This window comes from Melitaea cinxia, chromosome 5 (assembly GCF_905220565.1).
Source record: "Melitaea cinxia chromosome 5, ilMelCinx1.1, whole genome shotgun sequence".
NCBI classification, from domain to species: Eukaryota; Metazoa; Arthropoda; class Insecta; order Lepidoptera; family Nymphalidae; genus Melitaea; species Melitaea cinxia.
Genome location: NC_059398.1, coordinates 13,214,908 through 13,238,199, shown reverse-complemented (window position 1 = coordinate 13,238,199; position 23,292 = coordinate 13,214,908). Strand labels below are relative to the sequence as shown.

At 32.5% G+C, this 23,292-nt stretch overlaps 1 protein-coding gene across 1 annotated transcript; it reads right to left on the bottom strand.

The window, feature by feature from the left end:
* Window positions 1-6,838: 6,838 nt before the first annotated feature.
* LOC123653628 (ras-related protein Rab-37-like) lies at window positions 6,839-14,024 on the bottom strand. Its single transcript, XM_045589622.1, has 5 exons — window positions 13,622-14,024; window positions 13,239-13,349; window positions 12,083-12,191; window positions 7,701-7,811; window positions 6,839-7,359 (listed from the first exon to the last, which is right to left on the bottom strand). The coding sequence occupies exons 1-5, from the start codon at window positions 13,832-13,834 to the stop codon at window positions 7,118-7,120; spliced, it is 786 nt and encodes a 261-aa protein (XP_045445578.1). The 5' UTR covers window positions 13,835-14,024; the 3' UTR covers window positions 6,839-7,117.
* Window positions 14,025-23,292: the final 9,268 nt, after the last annotated feature.

Here is a 23,292-nt window from a genome sequence, read left to right as displayed (position 1 = left end):
GTTTTTAGAACCTTTAAATTAATACTGCAGTAAGTATAATAAGTGTCGTCTATATCTATAAAATATGTTCCCAAATAAGATAGAAAAAGTTCTTTGTTAAGCAATATGAAAAATAACATGGGGAAAAGATACCGTCTAAGTTAATGTGACGATAAAAATTCATTTATTGGGAGGGGACTAGTTCTTGTGACGACATTTTTGTTAGTGGGGTCACTGAAGTGTAATTTTAGGATGGCAAAGGGTAAGGCAGAGATCTAAAATGGTAAAATTCCGCGTGGCCATTTTATGGATGGTTCCTAAATAATAATAATAATAAGAAGTTGGTTGTCATATCAAAGTCTTGTTTATTATCATTATTAAATATTTTATCTGCTATAGTAAAATCACAATTGGTGTTTAAAAAGCCTCATTAAATTAACTATTTCATGCAATTATATAATAAATAAAATTAAATAATTCTTATCTAATTGTTTAATTTGTAAAGAAATTGAGTATTTACTTGTTGTAATTACTTGTGTAAAAATAATGAAAGATAATATAAAGTTTTGCCTTTATACGTGTAAATGAAAAAAAAAAACTAGAATAACTTCACGTTTTAATGTAAAACCGTAGCTTGAGTAAATGTTGACAGCACCTGACTTGTATTATCCATCTCTTTCTAACATATATATCTAATATGGCGCGACATTTAAACTTCGACAAACTTGTCATTTTACATTTTGTGGCGGGATATTTAAAATTAATAACATTTTATTGTTCAAAAATAAGTTTTTATATTTGAAGATAAAGCTGAACATAGATGTTTCAATTGATATTTAATGTATTTTTTCCTCACAAATCGTTAGTTGTATATTATGAAGAATAGCTTACCTAATTTATTGTATTACATTCGTAAAATTTTATTAAATTTGTCACTCTAACTGCACACGGTGTACAAATTTGATTAAAATTTATAATAGAATTTATAATATATAAAGATTGTTTGAAATCTTTTGTATTATTATAGACGAGCTACTGATAAAACTGAACTTTTGAATCAAGTCCTTTTGAGCGCCACGCCTCAAATCCATTCCCGTGCCCTGTACGCCATAACGCCAAGGCATAAAATAAACAACAATACCTACGAAGAAAATAGTGTTGCCAAGAGTCGTTATCGAGTACCACACAGTGACTTGTTTTTGTTGGTTTTTATGCAATAAATGGCTACTTTTATAATCTAGGAAGGCTTATTTTTTCAATATTTTTCTTGTGTTATCTTGCACTCGTTGTATATACTTGCAATAACATAAATAAAAAACAAACATCAGAAAAATAATCGTAGTAAAGCACAACACTCTTTTCTATATGACAGGATTCGACATGACATCACTGTCATGACTGGATGACTACAGCGCAGCTGACCTACGGTTTTCAAACTTCCTTACTTTTAGAGACGTGCTGTGCTGCACGCAAGGAAGCCGCACGCTATATATCGATATCGAATCGAATCGATATATACATGTAAAACAAAGTAATTTTTAAAAAATAAGGAAATTCTAATTTGTAACTTTTCTTATTAGATAATAACTAAAAAGGGAGTAATAAAAGTTTAATATTTAAAAAAATCTAAAATACTTACCTAAATATGCCTACTATTTATTTAGAGGTGTCGGTGCCAGCATTAATATTTAACGCATATAAATATTTCTTTTAAACTAAGGCTGGCACCGACCGCACCGATTAGGTATATTGATTTGCTTCAACGGATCAACTACTGAAGTACTTTTTTTTTGCTTAGGTAGCAAATAGTACTAAAACAGTACTGAGTAATAGATCCCGCCATTTGATTTTACGACACCAAAGCCGTGAGTCTAGCGCACACAAGCGTAGGCTAACTTAAGCACAGAAGAAAAGTTTTTATGGGGGTTAGAGATGATTTTGATGCTGCCAGATGACTTTAAGAATGAGAAAGAAAATCGTAATCTTCGCTCTTAACCTTAGATAAAAAATGTTTTTTTTTTAATTTGTAAATTGTATATTATTAAAATCATCGACGCCTTCCAAAATGCGACGATGTCCTAAGGTATCGCTCATGTTGCACTTCACTACTTTTCTCGCTATTCGCTTATGATGTCACCAGGGTGTCGTCTATGCTGCTTTCTGCTCCGGGGGTTGTGGGTTTGATTTCCACCCCGGGTCTGGGTGTAATATATATTTGTTTATGTATTATTAATATGTTGTTTATTAAAAAAAAAATGTAACTATACCAGTCGGCTGTTACCTATAACACAAGCATTAAGTTGCTTACTTTAGGAACATATGACCGTGTGTGTATGTTGTAAATATTAATTAATTAATTTATTTATTATTTATTTATACCTCTTGCGTCACATTCCTAGCGGTCAACTATGGACGACTTCGGCGTTCTGGACATACCATTTACGTGGAATAAGAATGCATGTTTTATTTCAATATTCCTCAGTACGTGTAGTTCTAACAGACTTATTTTTTATACTTGAATGTTGCTGGTATATTCTATTTTCAGAAATGTTGAATTAAAATACTAGAAATATTTTTTACATTTTTTTATTTAATATTTTTGTGGTCCGGGTTTTTTGTCGCCTACGCGCACAGGGCTCGCAAGCCCTTGTCAAGTATAGATGACTTTGGCGTTCAAAAGGTTAATAACAATAAGCTCAATTAATTTTTGGTGTTTGCCTTGGTACCTACTTCGTCTCAGCCATGAAAAATGTTATTAGAAGACTTTCTTTACTATAGGTGATTGAAATAAACTAGTTCTTGTAGTTGTACTGTTACCGTCCCGAAAAAAATGAAATAATTAGGTAAATCTAGAACTTTAAACGTAAATGAAACATTTTTTTAAGTTCAGCGATGGCCTATACGAGTCTCTCGTATTTGTAGTTAAAACCTTCTCAAATATATTTATATGATCAGTCTACTGCTACTTAGATCCAAAAGATATTCAAGTGAGGTTACTTTTTAAATATTGTCGTTGCAATTTATGAGTTAAAAAGGCAAGGCGTACGTTAAGGAATTCGGCTTTCTTTATTGTGAAAAAGACAGCACAAAGACTTTTTGTTTTCGCTCAGGTAGATAAATTTTCGGGTTCTATTTTGCATAAAAAATATATTTGCTTATCTCGTTTATGAGCTCTTTCAATTCCATTATTTGATACAAATTCTTTATTTCTAAATATTGACCAATAAAGTGAAAACAAATATAAATAATCCGAAACATGTTAAACTGGACAAAAAAACTTCGATCTCCAAGTTCATATTCATTTTATTTACTCACAAGCAACATTTAGTGGCACAACAAGTACGTAATGATTACAGAATATTTTGCTTGCTTACACAATACTATAGATAAGTAAATAGATTTTTTTCAAATTGTCGATGGATAAATAAAATTAAAACAGACAATTTAAAAACATATAATTTAGACTTTACTTTGATATTTAGGTATATGTACAAGTATAGAAAATAAACGGTATAACTTTTTCAGCTGTTATGTCGTTTTAGACAAAAAATATTTTTCTTTATACTCAATTAGGAAGGAACTTTTGATACCTTAGGTAAATACAGAAAGAAGACTTGTTCATATATCACAGGGAAAGATTAAAGGGGTACGAACCTTTGTGGCATATCTAGCCGCCGCCATCTTTTTTTTTTCAAAATTTCAGAGCACGGTAAAAGTAGTATATTTGGATAGAGGACACACAAAAAAAATCAAGATGGCGACGGCTAGATATGCCAGGCTCCATACAAAAATGTTCGAACCCATTTACATATATTTTACTAATTAACTTTTATCAATATATACCTATAGTATGGAAAAACGTAGTAGGTACATGTAGGTATACTAATCGTTCTTTTTATACTTTCGTTCTTTCAATCGATTAAATAACAAAAGTTTTCTAATGACTTTACAAGGGTTTTTTCATCAGATGACTTTAATTTTTGCTTATAGAACTATTAAGATATTTTGATACAGTTAGATCTGGTCTTCACGTAAAAGTTCTTTAACCTACTATTTTCACGGATGTCGTTGTATTATCGTACAGTATACTTTCACGCTGTAGACAACTGATGCGAAGAAAGTCAATCACAGTTATATACTCGTATTTCCAATACTATAGATATATTTTTATAAACGTTAAATAAATTAAAATATTGTCTCCTGGCGTTGCTGGCGTCCATAAGCTACGCCCTACGGTATCCGCTAAATCAGACGGACCCAACCTATGCTTTTGTGTCACCTATGTAATAATAATAAAAAAACTCGAAAACGAGTAGTACGAGAGGTTAGTTTTTTATGAGTGGATACCAATAATTGTGTTCAAAGGTTTTCTTACATTAAGACGCCAGAGTTTTACTTATTATTCCTGTCATAGTAACACCATTGTAAGAGTCTATTTGTCCGTTTTCAAAGTCGTTACTTTAGATTTTTTTATGGAAATTAAAACATTAGGTTATAAGTTGCCACTACAAAGAAATGAGGCAGTTGCTGTAAGCGTAATAGTCTTTGATTTATACTACACGACACCAAAAGCTATGGCATGGTATATCATACCACTTTTTAACCATTAATGGTTACGAAATTTATGAAAAGATACGAGTTATCATTGTTAATTATTTTAAATTACCGATATTCAATTGACGAAAAGCGTCAAAAATAAGTTGAAACTCGAAACAGAAATCTTTAAACATACGGTTCATACGTCACGGCTTACCTAGGTACGTTCTGTATCGTATAAGTAAGTAGTCGAAAGAGATGAGAAACGTGAACAAAGTCGCAATTATATCTAGTATAAATACAAAATCATATCAATTTCTATCACAATAGCGTGATTAGGGACACTATAGTGTTTTGTTTTATTTTGTTGATACTATGTATAATGTTGAGATGGTTGTAATTGTCAGGTTTACATTTAGCTTACTGCAGTGAGCAAGACAGTGAGCACCTAGCGAGTGTAAACGGGTAATTTTTAATATATCTGCTAATAATGGTACCTACTAGGGACGTTATGGAGTTCCTTAACCGTAACTGAAACAGGATTAATATTATTCAAATATCCGTCTGCATACCCGTATCCGATATGTCATATCTGTAAAATCCCTGGATAGTATTTACTAATATTCTTTGCAATTTTTATTATTATCTAAATAGTAGAGTTTTAGTGTCATGTTCATTTATACATACATACATAATACAAATATACATAAGTACATATAGCGTTGCGTAATAGGATGAGAAGAACATATATTCTCATATACAGAATGTTTGACTCCAAACTATTTTTAGGCTTAGGTGTAATAAGAGAGCAACGAGTTTTACTTACTTTATTTACTTAATTTGAGAGCAACGAGGAAGTGATCGATGCTACAACTGAGTATTTTGAGGGACTTGATGAATCAGACTATAAAAATGGTATCACTGCATTAGAGCACTGTTATTAAAAAAATATTCATCTTGACGAAGATTATGTTGAATAATAAAGCGAAAAAAAAACCGAAATTTTTTTTTTTTTATCAGGCCGGAAACTTTTCACCACGCCCTCGTAGCGTTCCACCTGAACAAAAAATTCTAGTAGACATTTTATATTTTACTTCTTAAATAGACAAGCTACTTTGATAGACTCGTTCCGCATGGTACCTATGGCTATAATTTATTACTAAGTAATCATTCAACGTTACGTTACGTACGTATTCGACGCCGTGTTGGCGCAACGGTCACAGCCATGATTGTGCCAGTTGAGCTGGCGGTTGCGGGTTCGATCCCCGCACGTGACAAACATTTGTATTGGCCATACAGGTGTTTGCCGTGGTCTGGGTGTTTGTGTAGTCCTTGTGGGTCTCCCCACCGAGCCTCGGAGAGCACGTTAAGCTGTCGGTCCCGGTTTTTATCATGTACACCTGATAGCGATCGTTACTCATAGTAGGGAATATATCCGCCAACCCGCATTGGAGCAGCGTGGTGGATTAAGCTCTGATCCTTCTCCTACATGGGGAAAGAGGCCTATGTCCAGTAGTGGGATATTACAGGCTGAAGCGTTATCATTCTACGAGAAAAAGAATTCGTTCCCGTATGCTGTACTTAAGTTGTCTGTGGCAGTTATTGTTAATATTTCGCTTTATAAATGTTTTAGTGATAAGAAAAATAGTATTAGTCGGTTATGCAAAAATACGTCGCCAGCCAGAGTAGCTCGTATATGAAGACGAAGTAAAATAAAAATAAAAATACAGTTTTTTTTCACGTGGAACTTGCTCTATAACACCTTTAGAATCCCTCAATTGAAAGAATGTAGTTAGGAGTTGAACGTTCTGTGGGTACATACCTGCAGGTAGGTATATACCGGTAGGTAGGTATATACCGGCAGGTAGGTATATACCGGCAGGTAAGTATTTAACATCATGAAAGTATTATATAAACTAGATACTAATATGATATGAACATTAAACATCGATTTCTTACATTATAAGTACATTAAAATAATTCCTTTATGCCAGTTACATAATTATTATTTTACAAACATGTTATGAATCAACAAAAATAGCTTTTTGAATTTTTTAGAACATTTATTAATAAAGGCAATCGTATTACTGGGGTCACTTAGGTAACTATTACTTATATTTATGTCAAAGTTTATATTAATTTAAAATCTCAAAAATGTACATATTATGTACTTATAATTAACTATATATTATTGATATAATTAGCGTATTAGATGTAACTTAGCATTAGGTATTTATATAAAATAAAATAAATTGTGCTTTGTGTCTCAACATTTTTGTTACATTTGCTAAGTAAAAAACTCAAATCTTTTTTTTTTTTTTGATTTACAGAAAAAATTAAGGAGAAATAAATAATATTAGATACAGTACAGTCATAAAAAAAAAAACTATCGAAACTAATGAAAATATTCAGCCTTATTGTAAAAACATTGTACATAATACATGCAATATACATTTTAATAGCATCAATAATAACCAAATTATGCGTTTCATTGATACGAATTTCTATTATGAGCCGATTCATTTATAAACACGCGTCATAAAGACCGTTAAATTTGGTCCACGAACAACCGCTTTCGGAATTCGAAAAACGCGCGCGAAATCTACGAGCATGGCGGACACGAGGACCGTTGCTCTTGTGACGGTTGCGCGCGCACCGCTAGCCTGGAGGGGTCGACGGGATTCGCTTTCGCGACCAAAGCGCGCGCAACGTGAGCAAAAGCGGCTTCAACGTTCAGGCCGGTTTTCGCAGAAGTCTCCATAAAGGCGACTTGGTACTCTCTCGCTAACCGCTGCCCCTCCTCCCGCCGTACTGCCCTTTCTAGCCCGCTGTCCGACTTGTTTCCTGGAAAAGAATTTGTGCCGCTCCGCTTGTTACGCGTTGGTTTTAGGTTATTATTTAAAACTCGTGTTAAATTTATTACTGTTCTGTTTGGGAGAATCAAGATAATTTAAACACTTACGACCAGTTTTAGTATTCTATCTTTCTCTGAATTAGCTTATTATTATAAAATTTTGACGTAAGCTCCATAAAAATTGTGTCAAAAATCAATTGCTAGTAGGCTAAACCAGAGATAGATAGATTGTTGAAATCAAAGCAAAATGTATAAGTTAACATCTACGACATTTTAAGCAGAATGGTATTTTGGAGTATGTTACTTGTTTACATAAATAAACATCTTTTACCTAGAAGCATGATGACCACGTCGTCTTGTGCGTATTCCCGGATCTCACCAAGCCATGCCCGGATGTTATCGAAGCTTGTCTTGTTAGTAACGTCATACAAAAGCAGAAGAGCTGTTAACATTATAAATAATCTTAATAATTTGTGATTTACAATTACCATAAAATTTTATATCGAGTACAATATCATAAATAGTACTATATTCTTGACTTTTTAAGGTGTTTTTGTTCAGACCTTAAAAATGATATAAATCAGGATAATTGTGTAGCTGCATACATAGGTAATTATTACATATTGCAACATTTTTCTTACAATAATAAGCTCTTTTGTTACTACAGGTGCACACTAATGTTAATCGAATGTATCTACCAGCAAAATATTAGCAGGCTCTGGTTTAAATACATACTTGATAAATAATTCAATGGTTGCGAAACATTTCGTTTATTGGGTTGGTAATGGTTCGAATAATATTGATTGATTCGTAAGCGCAAGGGCGCGATTTATTAAAGAAATAGCTAAGTATAAAAACTATAAAGCATTTTATCTACACTAATGTTGTAACATTCTACTTATGTTTCCAATACTTGACTTATAATTACTACTGTTATAGCGCAGACAACAAAACACTCAATTTAAGCAATTTCACATGATGGTTTATTATCCACATCGATATCGTAAAATCTCATTATAACATCGCGCGCATGCGCGCAGCTGCGCTCTCATTGGTTAGATTATAATGGCGGCAAAATCACTGTGACAATACACGTACGCGTGAATTTAATTTAATAAATTAAAAGTTAAAAATGGATAGCGACGATGATATTTGTACGCCTCCGGATATTCTAGAATTGGCAACAAAATTAACTCACAATCTTTTGCCAGAAAAATCTAGAAAATTATATGAAAAAGAATATAATAACTTATTCCGACTCCGTCTATGAGCTCTACTGCTTACCCCGCGACCGCTACAGCAGCTGGATCAATAATTAACATTAACTTTCAAAATTGTACCATCCAAAATTTGAACAATTATTATAAATAAACTATTTTCAGCTTTTACTCTTGTTGTTTGATTAATTGCATTAGTGAAGATAAAGTAGTGTATGCAACTGCATATAACACGGGTATTAAAACACTCGTTACTATTATGAAACTCGCTGCGCTCGTTTCATAAACTCACACTCGTGTTTTAATACCCTTCATTATATGACAGTTGCATAAACTACTATTATTGCTAAAGTTATCACATATCTTTTTCTACCTTCTCATTACTCACATAGGTATCATCATCATCATCATCATCATTACAGCCTATACAGTCCACATAGGTATAAGACTCTGCAATTAGGCGTACCACTTTTGTAAGGTGTATCTAAAATTCTAAAGAAGTTAACATACCGAAAAACTTTGGCAAGTTTTTTCGAGACCGATCTCAACACCTGAGACCGTTTGTTTAGTTTTTATTACGTACCCAATCACATAAAACTTATTACTGAATTCGATCTGAAACAATCTCAGCGCCATCTCAGCGCATATAATGTTATTTTGTATCTATAGTATATTCGCGTTAAGCAAATAGTAACTCATCGCTGTCAATCAAATGTGCTTAGCCACGCCCCTGGCCTAATTAAATTGTAGTCACTTAGAATGTCGTATTCCAATTGACCAGACGATGTGAGCCTTTTCTTTTAGAGCGTTTTACTTTACAACAATTTAATTGGTTAAAGGGCGTGGCTAATTTTATTGCGAGCTAAATGAGGAGAGTCACTATTTTCTAAACGCTAATATAATAGCATGTTCAAGGTAGATTAAAAATCAGATTAAGAAAATTTTTAAGTCAAAATTTGAGCTGGTGTTTTGTTCTGCGATTATAATCGGTGAAAAGCTAATTTTAGATGTCGTAGGTGACAATTTAGTGAAGTAACCATAAAATTATAACAGATGGCGTTCGTTTGAGTTAACGACGACTTAATCAGCATTTCACAATTTATTTTTATTATATATTATCTAATAGTATCTTCTAGTGTATATCTAAATTTCAATTTAGATACTTCTTTTTATTCTCCGCCCAAATACATTATTTAATTTTTTAAAGTCCGCTTAGTAATAAGTTAATAGGCCCTTGATGGGTACAAGCTGGCAACTTAGTTATAGTATGTACAGGTAGGTGGCGCTGTTTTAAAAACTGTAGGTTTTTACTAAAACAATTATTTAGTGTTTGTGTTTGTCACAAAGTATGATATAGTTAACAAAATTTTTGTGTACATTCGATTCAATTATGAAAGTAGTTTAAGAATATTGTCAACTTAACAGAAACTATAAATTAATTACAATATGTGCTGCTAGATGGCGTCATATGCCTAGTTTTTATTTAATTGCGATTGAGCTTTCATAAAAACGGCCTAAAGTTTTAGTAAAAATAAAAAAAAAACAAAAAAAAAACACTAAAACAGTATAAAACCTATTTGTTAAAATTGATCTAATAGTTTCTATGTATACTTATACATTATTAAATACGTATATAGGCTGCATTTAATTAACCTATTTGCTTCTATTTAACCCTGGAGTGGTCGCGTGTATTACATATGAAACCATACAAAATCGATAATTTAAAAATCAGTTAGCGTTAGCTTCTTATGCTTCCGAGTACTTTCAGATTGTTGAGCAACTACTTCGTACAGTACGAGCCCAAGCTTCACTTTGTTGTATCACAAGAGCTCCACAAACATGGCTTTAGATTACATTATGTTGTAATCCACGCGAATCTAGGCGCTGCGCAGAGGATCCGTGGTGTGTCCACTTCTAGACTCTCAGAGTAATGATAGTTTGTGAAACAGACTTTTGATCCGATTAGTTGCTGCAGGATCTTTCGCGGTCACCACTTTGTTCCATATAGGAACAAGGAGGTAATTAAAACTTGATATTCTTCTCAAATACATGTAATTTCTGAACAGACAAGGGTTGGAAAATGTTTGCACACCGGCGTGGTTGTTCTGCCAGTCCTGAAGGATCGCCGGTGAAGCATGCGAGAGCGCGCTTGTGATTGGCTGGGATTGGTATGTCGTGATATATGAGGGTTCTAATTAGTTAGCGCTACACATCGCAAATTAGACCATAACACAAGGGTGTAAGGGCAACGTGGTACCTAGGTGAACGGAGAGGAGCGAACAGTTAGTATTTATGACACATAATTATTTTTGTTTATACTTCTAACAAAATAACATTTTTTACAATTTTTGGCTGTACAGTCTGTTTGTTCCGGCTAATCTATGAAACGGCTGGACCGATTATGACGGAAGTATCACAGCAGATAGTTGATGTAGTAAAGAGTAACGTAGGCTACTTTTATTTTAGAAATTTATTTTAAAATTCTACGAACTGAACAATATTTTTTTTGTTAAATTCCATGCGGATAAGTCGCGGGCACAGCTAGTTTATTATATGTTAACGGATAGTGGTTGTTTTGTTAAATTATTTTAGGTTTTACTATCGTAGTGAGGTTGTATTTTATGCAACATCTTACTAATTTTGTACTAAAACACAGTTTATATATTATTTTTCAAAAGAGTAAGTGCGGAGTTTCGGTGCGGAATCGGTGGTAGCTTCACTTTTACAAAAATAATAATTTATTTTTAAAGTTTTAATTTGTAAAATGACGATTCGAAAGTGCTCTTAGAGCCTATTTGAATAAAGCTATTTTTGATTTTGATTTTACAAATAGCATTCTGATTTAAGTTTTACGAGCTATTTAAAAAAAAACTTTAAACGTAAATCCTTCATACTCCACAGCCTCTAATATAATTTTCTTGTTTCTGGGGTACGGAAATACACAATAATATACATACATATGTAACACAAACGCCCAATTCACGACAAACATCAATAAGGCCAATACAAAAAATGTTTGTCATGGAATCGTCGGAATGTCGGGAATCGAGTCCGCGAGCGCAAGCGCTATAGCTGTGATCGCTGCGCCAATGCGTTGTCAATTTCTTTTCAACAACCCTATAAATCTCATACAGCTATGATAAAATGTACAGATTTGTAGTTCTAAATGTTCTTTTTAAACATTTCAAACTTGAGTTCATATCAAAAGAGGCTAATAATACGAATATTTTTTTTTTTATAAAACTAGGACAGCAAACAAGCAAACGGCTCACCTGATGGTAAACGATTACCGTAGCTTATAGACGCCTGCAATACCAGAAGAATCGCAAGCGTGTTGCCGACCCTACCCCCAATCCCCCCAGTAGCTCTTATTTGTAAATTCCAAAGCACTACTTTTCACATGGCATCTAATATATTTGTAAGTTTATTAAAATTAGCTTTATACAATCTATATACATAAATTTTTTAATTACTGTGATATTTAAACGTTTCATACCATGTGCATCTCTGTAATAAGCGTGCGTGACGCTGCGAAAGCGCTCTTGTCCCGCCGTGTCCCATATCTGAAGCTTTACCTTGATGCCGTCCACCGACACTACCTTGTTCTGCAAACAGATGGCGTTAGTAGTCTTTATCATACAATGTTTGTATTACTTATAATTTGAGAACAAAAATACTTTACATAATATGCTATCACTTACTGAATACTTTAAAATAATATTTTGTAATTTAGATAAGTAACTACATTTAGTTAAAAATGTACGAATTCGTTCCTATTTTCACATTAATTAGATACTATAATTAGATGAATGTAAAGTATATAAAAAAAAATTAACGTGTATGGAAATAAAAAGTAACAAAATTGTAATGTTACATATTAGGTCTAAAGCTGTAAAAAAATATTCCGCATAATAATTTTCTATAAAAAAATGTGTGTGTACTTATGTACGCACGTAAGAAGTTATACTTCATTGTCTAGTTGGCATCACGTTGCTAACGTCTTCGTTGATTGGTTAATAACTTCAGGGTGTCGATGTCGGTTTTTAACCGATTTCCAAAGAAGGAGGAGGTTCTCAATTCGATTGTATTTTTTGTGACGGTGTCCGCGCGCATGTGGCGCGCATTTATTGACTACCTAGCTTCACGTTGCTAACGTCCTCGTTGACTAGCTAACTTCAGAGTGTCGGTGTTTTGTGACGTTGTGCGCATGCTTTGTTAAAATTTATTCTCATAATTTTTTCCTAACGCGCCAAAGGAAGTAGGTATAACTTTAAAAACTTCTCTGGCATAATACCTTGATCCAAGTTACTAAAAATCAAACCGTAAAAATAATTTCAAAAAAGTACGGGACTGCAATAAATCACTCAGTCGAGAAGTCGATTCAATCACAGCTGTCATGGATAAGGGGCGGGAACAGAAAAAGCGCGCCAAACTTTAACACCAATAGCGTAGCGGCGACCAGTCTCATAACCCCGTGAGTGGCCCATTTGAACTCAGAACCCTTGTCGACGCGACGGTTTAATTGTTTTTTTTTTTTTCTTGAAATATAGAGCGAATAATATTTACACGTGAGAAATGTTTTATTGATATAAAACCTTCTTTAATGTGAGTAGGGAAAGGAGTTTTTAGTCTTGGAAGCAGATAGTAAATACCCGGAAATCGATTCCAACGGTGGAAATGTAATTGCCGGCGAGAAAAGTTCCGTCCCGGAAGCGAACGAGCATGCACGTCTTTCCGACTCCGCTGTCGCCGAGTAGCATCACCTGGAAATTGATATTGTTCTACATAATACGATGTTCCATAAATAAACCTGTTTTATAAACAACCTATAACGTTCAAAGCGATGATATCGTTTTGATGTTGAATATTGACACTAAGTTCGACTTATTTTACTTTGTTAAAATTATAATTAAAAGTATTACCTACTAAAAACTTGCATTAAAAATATAAATACTTTTAATAACTTTTCATACTTTTAATAACAGACTAATTATATCGACAATTATGTTTAATATTAATTAATTAAAAAGCCTACCTTTCCAAATACATTATAATTCTCTTCCTGTTTCGCCTGATCCCAGGTCTCTGTGGGCGATGGGGGGTCACTGTGAGGCATTACGCCAACTTCCTCGCTCTTTTCATCATCGTCTCTTGCTTCTGGAAGGTTCCGAGCCCACGTGGGTCTGACTCTTCCCACCACAATTCTCTTCTCCATTTGTCTATTTTCCAACGAATTTGGATTCCACATTTTTATAAACACTTTTTTTATTTTTTTATTTAGACGTTAGTTATTTTTGTCTGTAACCTTAGTCCATTGTTAGTTTTATGTTTGCATACCTAATGAAGTATTTGGTAAATAAAAAAAAAATTGAAATAAGTAATTACCAACCCGTATGAATTATGTTTCATGGCATGAATGAAATTCCGTATAAAATGATGAATAGGTTATGTTGTAAATGTAAAAATGTTAGTATTATTTTTAAATTTGTTATTATATGAAAATTAGTATTTAGAAACATTTTTGGTTTTGTCCTGAAATAAAGGTTATTACTATATTTTTAGCCGCGAAGCATATGATGTACCTATGAATTTTATTCCTCAGTTTTATTCATCAAAACTAGTCACTTAATATGACGGAGTTGCACTTTGATTGTGTTCAACTTTCATATTTAGTGCGTAGGGATTTTATATTTAGATGAGTTAACCTTCACTCGCATATTTCAATTAACTATTGTCTTATGGTTGAGTTTTTTATTTACGTATAAGCATTATTTATTAAGGTGCTTGTATTATTTTTTTTTGTTTTTTTTTTTATCAAAATAGGTACCCTACTTACATCCTAAAGTTAGGCTTTATTATTCTACTGTTATAAAATTTCCCAAAGACGCATAAAAATAACGCATATATGTAGCATAACGTCAAATGCCATAATAATATCTAACTATATCGCCTGCATGGTTTCACCTGTGTTTACGATTACAGCGTACGTACTTAACTCAATAGTGAAATGAAATTAATGCAATTGTTTTACTATAAGATAAAGTGGTCAATAAGAAATTACTAAAAATTCTAATTATCTACAACAGAAAAAACGATATTAATTCCTTATCAAATCAAGATATCGATAATCGGATAATTGTCTCTACCCTGAGTTCAGTAGATACCTTCCACGTTCGAAATACGAACCCACAAGAACATAAAGCCAGACCAGAAATTTAATATTTGTACAAAAATCTGACACGAGCGAACACTTGCTATAAATTGGATTTTTTTTTTGTGTTCGTTAATATCGGGATAAGGTTTTAAAAAGTAGGTTTTAATGAAAAAAAAGATCGGTACGAAGTGCGCCGAGATGGCTAGTATATATATTATTTAAAGTATAATAAATAAACATGAATAGTTCAACTACTAAGGTAAATACGTAAATTCGAATACTTTATCAATTTTCCGATAAACAAGTACGTTTCCAGTAATTTCGTCATTGTTAACCTGAAGATTGACATACCTTTCATCTCCCGACGACCCTTCTCAAACAAGACGAGGTAGATAAGACGCTATAATTTAACTTCGATAATTAAATCTTATTGGTATCGGAGCCGAGAATCTGTTTTATTTACCTAAAGTACGTTTTAAAACATTAATGTGTAATTATTTTTAACAAACCTATACTTATTTATATTTTTTGTTCTTTACTATTTCGCATTATTTTTTTTATTATTTAATGATATTTCTGTCAATTTGTCATATATTTATAATTTCTGTCAATATATATATTATCTGTGGTAAGAAACATAGCCTGTGTTCCCGCCCGTAAATTTACAAGACGACCTTACAAGCACATCTATAAATACATAAAAAATACAACTAAAACAATTTAATGGAATGTGCTCATAGGCGTATTATTACGTATATGAATAATAAGAGTTAACCTAAAGGTTGTAAATACCAGGTCATAAAATCTCAAAAAAATAGCCTGTGTTCCTGAAGATGTATGTACTGTTTGACAGCACAGGACACAGGAGTAGGAATGGCAATGTGTCTGCAATGTAAATATAGGTATTTTAGGCTTACATAAGCTACGGTAATTACTTACAATCTTGCAGATTATTTGTCACCAAAGTGTTTTAAAATATATCATTAGGTATATTTGAAGGGATAAAGAACTATTGGAGTGATTTACAAAAATATAAAAAATATAGATTTAAGAAGATGAGGGCTTAAGTACGCATGTTTCAAATGAACTTTGTCAGAATTTGAACACTTTTGCCTACCATACAATACAGAGATAGATAGGCACCCAGCGAAATTGTCTTTAATGTCTTATTAGGTAATCATATTAATGAAAACATCTTATGTAAACAGAGTAACATCAGTCAACGCGGCTCAAACTACACGATTTTACTAGTTGCTAAGGACCTAAAGCAGGCTTTCATTCAAAAATACAAATATTTTTCTTTTTATGCTAAATTATATTTAGTTTAGAAATATACCTGTTTATTTTATAAAAATTGTCTATATAACAACAAGCCTTTCAAATTATATTCCAACATTCAATAAAATGATTAAATAATAAATTTATTATTTTTACGGGCTCCAGGGCAACAGGAAATTGACCCCGGATATTAAATAGAAAATAAGACTGATGCCTTTAAAGACGAACTCTTTACAATATTTATTTAAAAATAGAAATAGAATTCAATTCAGACTTAATGACGAAGGGATTCAATGTAACTTTATTTAAGGCTTATATTATGACTAGCTGTGCCCGCGATTTCATCCGCGTGGAATTTAACAAAAAAGTTTTCGTTGAGTTCGCAGAGTTATAAAATTAAATAAATATCTAAAATAAAAGAAGCCTAAGTTAGTCCTCATTACATCAGCTAACCACCAGTGAAAGTCCCGTCAAAAACGGTCCAGCCGCTTCAGAGATTAGCCGGAACAAACAGACAGACAGATCAAAAATTAAAAATATATCTATATTATAAAGAGGTAAAGTTTATGACTTTGTTAGTATGTAGGGCGTAATCTTCGCAAATACTGATCCGATCATGAAAATTCTTTCACTAACAGAAAGCTACACTGTTCAGGAGTGACATAGGCTATATTTTATTGTAATTGAACGAAAAATTCAGTAAATAAGAAAAAGATTAAAATATAATATCAAAATAGTAAATAAACTAGCGCCATTCATCGCTATTAGAAAACAATTTATTAGTCTTTCGACGTTATTATCTTATTTTAGTCTATCGACGACGTTTTCTCGATTTTTGATAGATGGCGTTGGAGCAACATATTATTTATTTAAGTGCTATAAAATTTGTTCTTTAAAGTATGTTATTTGGTTAGTATAATAATAATTAACGCCCAACGAAGTGGGCACGGGTCGGCTAGTATATATATATTATTTTGGTATATGTACCGTGTATCCGTACATAGGTATGCATTTAGTAAAAAGCGGTTATTTTAATGTTACAAACAGACACTCCATTTTATTTATTTGTATAAATGTAAAGATGTATAGATTGTGTTAGTTCTCGAACAAAAAAAAATCTTCAAATACGTATTACGAGGAATAATCAAAAACTACTCGTCACATCTTGCCCAAATTAAAATAGGAATACATCACAAGCGCCAGATTTAAAATACAAAACAAGTAATTAAAATTGGTACAACCAATAAAAAAGTAAGGTTTAATACACTTAAAAAATAAATCAAATGGAAAATCTCCTTCTTTTTTAAAAATTGCTAAATATTGAGCAAAAGACTACAAAAAACATATTAAGGAAGTTATCTCCATTGTTTTTAATTATATAGTTAGATTGTCATTTTCATCATTCATCATCATCATTTCAGCCTATTACAGTCTACTGCTGAACACAGACCTCCACAAGTTCACGCAAAAATAGCGCGAACTCCTGTGTTTTGCCCATAGTCACCACGCTGGGCAGGCGAGTTGGTGACCGCAGGGCTGCCTTTGTCGCACCGAAGACGCTGCTGCCCGTCTTCTACCCGTGTATTTCAAAGCCAGCAGTTGGATTGTTATCCCACCATCGGTCGGCTTTTTAAGTTCCAAGGTAGTAGTGGAACTGTGTTATCCCTTAGTCGCCTTTTACGACACCCACGGGAAGAGAGGGGGTAGCTATATTCTTTACTGCCGTAGCCACACAACAAATAATAATTACGAAAAGAGTATAACTATGAATGATTATGGAATATTCTAATTAATATAGAGTGCAGTATTAATCAATTGCTGAAACAGTTTGCAAATGTTTCTTACCAGGGCAAAAACTTCTACTCCATATAATCCGACATAAAAGGGTTGAAGTTCAATTTGCCACACTTTACGCTACGGGTTTTCGGGTAATTTCCTTACTAAGAGGGTGTCAGGAGTTTAAGATAACGACTGGGACCAACGGTTTTATGAGCCCTTTGAAGAACAATGGTAAGAGTCATAGTGCAACTCATCGTCATGATCAGTGTTTGAAGGACTCATTTTTCGCCGTTTTATCACCAGAAACATGAATTACTTATTTATACCCAACATGTCATTGTATTTTCCCTATTATTTTGTTGGTACATAGTTGTATTTCTTAAAACAATCACTTTAAATATAATGTAACCGCATAAAATGATACTCTATTTATCTACAATAATCTGAGTTCGTTGTTTTAACAAAACGGAAACAAAAAAAAATGTTTAAAGGACCTCGGAAAGGAAATTTAATATACAGGGAAAATACGGCTAGACTTAAAAGCTTTTACAGTCGCCTTTGATGTACTAGCACAGACGAATTACTTTTATATAAAACAGACACACTGACTACGATATTGCAGTAGTAATAATAATTCTGAAACAACGTGGCGAGTTATTATTCCAATATCTACCATAATGGACAATATACCTATTGGAAACTACAGAGGTACCATTTTTAAAGAGTATTATATACTTATAACGTTACTGTAACACTCTATAATCTAATGCCAAAAATATTTTTTTGTCTGTGTGTTGTTGTATCTTGGTCTCGCATTATGCTAAAATAACTGATTTAAAATAATTAAATAAATTAGACACAATTTGATTTCAACTGAAAAGCTAGAATGTCGAAATTCATCACGGTTCCCATGAGAAGGATTTAGGTAAGTTTTCTTAAATGTAACTCATTGACGCGTTAATCGATTTATTTGTTTCTGTTTATTTAAGAAAAAGAAATAAGAAGTGATTATAGTCAAAATATTTTGCACGGGTCCAAAATAAACTTGAAACTCGAAATGACGATTGTAGGTACATTATCAGACAGGTTTGATGACTTTCATGGGGGATGACAGTTACGAACGAAGTCGGTTGTACAGCTGTATACGGTTAGAGGCCATATTATAAAAATGATTCGAAATGAAAGGTTAAATAAAGAAGAATAAATTCATGTATGTATTTGCATTTTACAAAATTATCAGAAATAATTGGAAATTTTAAATGTTCGAGTTATGCGGTTTCTTATGCATTTTACAGGCTGGAACACCATACGAGTTTTGTGTCTGTACCAGTCAACTGGGCGAAACATCCATTTAATTGGACAACTTGCCTTTTCATTGAACACCGCATTCTACCAAATAAACGTCAATTAAGCGAGTGATTGAACCTAACCGTTCCATCGCAGACGATCGTACTGCTGCGGTTATTCGACCATTTATTGCGACACTTCCAAAATATATTTTACTCTTTTGAAATAAGAATCAATTTGATACATTAACGTTTGAGATATTTAGACAATTTAATCTCAGACTATCAACTTAAAACGTTTACATACGCAAAGTATATTTAAAAGCTAAAAGCTCGCTTAGCAAATCTAATCTGAAAAGAAACTTTTATAAGAATTTTATGATTACGGTAGTGCAGAAACATGTAAACGACTTCAAACAAAAATTAAAAAAGAAAAAAATAAATAAACAAGAACGTTCTCGCATTGATAAACCTTTTAAAACACCAGATCCTTACTTAGGTAGATTTTTAATTTTTTTTAGTAAATTACATCTTTATTGGTACACTAAGCTGCGATTTCACATGTGTTGTTTATTATATAATATTTACAATAAATAATTATTTTAATTCACAATATCACTGTGACCACGAGTAATAAATACTTTATTACATTATACTATACCAGAGGTGGTCAACTTTCAGCTCGCGAGCCACATGCGGATTTTTGAAGGATTATTTGTGGCTCTCGATAAATGTACCCGAGTTCCCTTTCATTTTTGTGTTATTAAATGTAAAAAAAAAACTAGTGGTCACCTAGTGGTCGCAATTCGACCATAATTTACCACAGACTTAAACAATAAACAAAAGATTATAACTGCATTCAATGCTTGAAGACAAAAGTCTTCAAGCAATGCGTCCTGCCTGTGTTAAAATACGGAGCCGAGACGTGGACACTGACGAAGGGACTGGTCCACAAGTTTACAGTCGCTCAACGTGTAATGGGACGGGCTATGCTTTAGGTTTCTCTCAAAGATAGGATTAAAAATGAGATTATCCGCGAAAGAACGAAACTAACCGACATAGCCCACAGAATTAGCAAGTTGAAGTGGCAGTGGGCTGGTCATCTGTGTCGCAGGACCGATGGCCGTTGGAGTAGACGGGTCTTGGAGTGGAGACCGCAAACGTAGTGTGAGACGTCCTCCGTCCCGTTGGACCGACGATCTACGTAAGATTGCCGGTGTAGGCTGGATGAGGATTGCGGAAAACCGGGATGTCTAGCGCGAACTGCAATAGGCTGAAGAGATGATGAAAAGAGTATAACTATGCGTGTGTGTGTCATATACATGGTAGTGTCTGTAGTGTTTGTTTTATTGATTTAATATATTATTTTGCATAATTTTAAAAATATTATAATAATAATATAAGCTTTCTGCACTTCTTCTCTATATAAACTATAAGTGTACAAAATTTCATACTCCTCCATCCGCGTAATTTTCGTGAAAAGGGGTACAAAGTTTTTACATCACGTATTAATATATAGATATTATCGTTCTATAGATGTTTCGAAATGTCTTTTCAATTACTGATAACAAATATGAAAAATTAAGTGTAAAGCTGTAACAAATTTCATTTCCGTCGAAGTTAAGAATGTTAAACAGCGCAAACGAACATAAAAAGTGGCGTAATCGTGTAAATTATTGAATTTTCGAAATTTGTACAAGGATCGAAGTATCCTGAATTAAGAAGGCTGCTTGTCGAATTATTTTAATATTCGCATCAACGAACTTATTTTATTCCACTTCAAAATTCTCGAAATCCAAACACCGATCACCATTAACTAACCAGCATCTGAAAGAATTACCGAGAAGTGCTGTCGCCAATTATTTCGTCTGAATTGATTCATTTTAAGAAATAAGTATTTATCTTGTTATTATAGAGTTCAATGATTAAACAAAATTATTTTCATGTAACTTATCTCCGAATAAACGAAATCTACGTTGTTAAATCTTAGTCGTACACAACGTTAAAGAAATAATATACTTAGGTATATAATATTCAAACGTCAACGCAGTAAAGACATCAAAGATGAGATCTAAATCGTGGTTTGTGATTGGAAAAACTTTTCTCATTAGATGTATCGATGAAGACAGATTGAAAGATTTAAAAAAATACTAGCTTTTTTTATTTAAATAATTTGTAACAAAATATGATTTTATTGAATATAATCAAACTGTCACGTCATCCGCTATTGACACGCTTATCATTTTATAAAAATTCATTTCGGGATTTACCATTCTTTCAGTGAGACGATCTTCCTTTTTGAGAAAGGTCAAAACGTAAAGCTAGCGGCAAAAACATTAATCATTTCATCTCAGTCGCTTAGTCGCAATTTTTGAACGTATAATTAAATTTTTCTTTGTTTTATTTGTAAATTCAATAACCTGTTACTCCTTAACCAACTTGGTATTTACATATTTATTTTTTTTATCATGTAATATTTAACTGTAAGTTATATTTATTGATACCTATATACTTAAATAATTTTTATAATAGCCTATAATTTTTTTGCACTAACAACTTTTTGATTTATAAATAACTAGCGATCCGCCCCGGCTTCGCACGTTTTCAAAAACTATCAGTGTTCCTCTACTATATTATGCATTTATTATAAATATGAACCTTTCTCTGGAATCACTCGACTTACTAAAGAAAACCGCATCAAAATTCAGTGCGTAGTTTAAAGATCTAAGCATACAGACAGCGGGAAGCGATTTTGTTCTAACTTGCCCCGTCCTATAACTGACATTGTGATCTTAGAAGGATCCCATCTCATACAATTTGATACAAGACCCTAAAAAAGATATAAAATAAGTCTAACAACATTCTCATACCCAAACAAATTACGAAAACATGTGAAAAGGAAAAAAAAAATAACATTTACCGTAATCATTAAAAAGTTAAACGTATCTCATCCAAGTACCCTCAAATATCTATCCCTAATGGCGGTAAAACGGAACAAACTCCCGAGACTTAATAATTCTTGATAAATTCGACCCCGGTTCCGATGTCTCGTTTTTTGTTCAGTGGAATCTTGCCGGAGTCCAATAACAATTTACTGATTATATGGTACGATAAATAAAGTAGGCACTGAATAGCCGAAGAACTCGATTCAAGTAATATTATATTCAGTCTCGTTTGAGTATTTTTTTTTTGAAATAAACAAATATATATCTTTATTAAAGGTTATTTTCTGTATCACTAGCTGATAGCTGCGACATCGTCTGCGTTGGTTTTTATATGTATATTAATTAAATCGTTACGATAAACATTAAAATCATTTATACACAAATAACTCTACTACTAGACCGGGTAACAAGATGAAACTTGCATCTAATTTTAAGTTAAACCTTGTATCTGACAATTGTTACAATTATACTGAATTTCATGTCAACTTTGTGTATTACCAAGAAGGCAGAGGCTATATATAATCCAGCCGGAGAGGAAAAAAACTACAGTTTTTTTTTTACTTTTATTAGTTCTAGTATCGCTCCTGTACAGACATTAACCGGTAACAACGTTATTATATATAGACTACTTTATCGTTATTTCATAACAGATTACATCCTAGAACGTTTTATTCGCATTCATGATTAAATAATATATTTTTATTATTTGCTCGTCTAGAAGTCAGTAGCGTAGTATTTTATTTTTTGTAAGCTTTCTAAAAAATATACATAAAGAGCTCTTGGTTAAATAATAGGATAATATTTTAAAATATGATTTGAAAATATAAGTAAACGGTTGTATTGAAATACGACCAAGTTACTTATATTATAAAAAACATTTTACCTTAGTCATACTATATACATAATTTTAATAACCACAAATTTGTAGTAATTACTACTATTAAGTTACGATTAAGTTCAGTCAGATCAGTGATATAAACGTGTGTATAATGGCCGAGACTATCACAGGCCAAAAAACAAAAAAGTCTTAATATAATTATGTATTTTAAGCGCACGGAAACGTACAAATATTTACGCAACGTACAATAATTAAGTTAAAACTACATTGTAAACGTACGGAATCAACAATATTATTTTAAGTTTTTTTGTTCAAAACCAATAAGAAATTATAGATAAAATACAAGTATCGTGCTTAAAAATGTATGCGTCTTATTTTTTATTATTATAATATCTCATTAAAGTACGTATTTCTTATTTTTGAATA

Excerpts from the sequence above, each read along its gene's own strand:
- LOC123653628 (XM_045589622.1), bottom strand. The coding sequence starts at position 13,834 with ATGTGGAATCCAAATTCGTTGGAAAATAGACAAATGGAGAAGAGAATT. Across the intron at positions 7,812-12,082 it reads TTATTACAGAGATGCACATG|CTCTTCTGCTTTTGTATGAC; the intron begins GTATGAAACGTT and ends TAATGTTAACAG. Across the intron at positions 7,360-7,700 it reads CGTGGTCATCATGCTTCTAG|GAAACAAGTCGGACAGCGGG; the intron begins GTAAAAGATGTT and ends ATTCTTTTCCAG.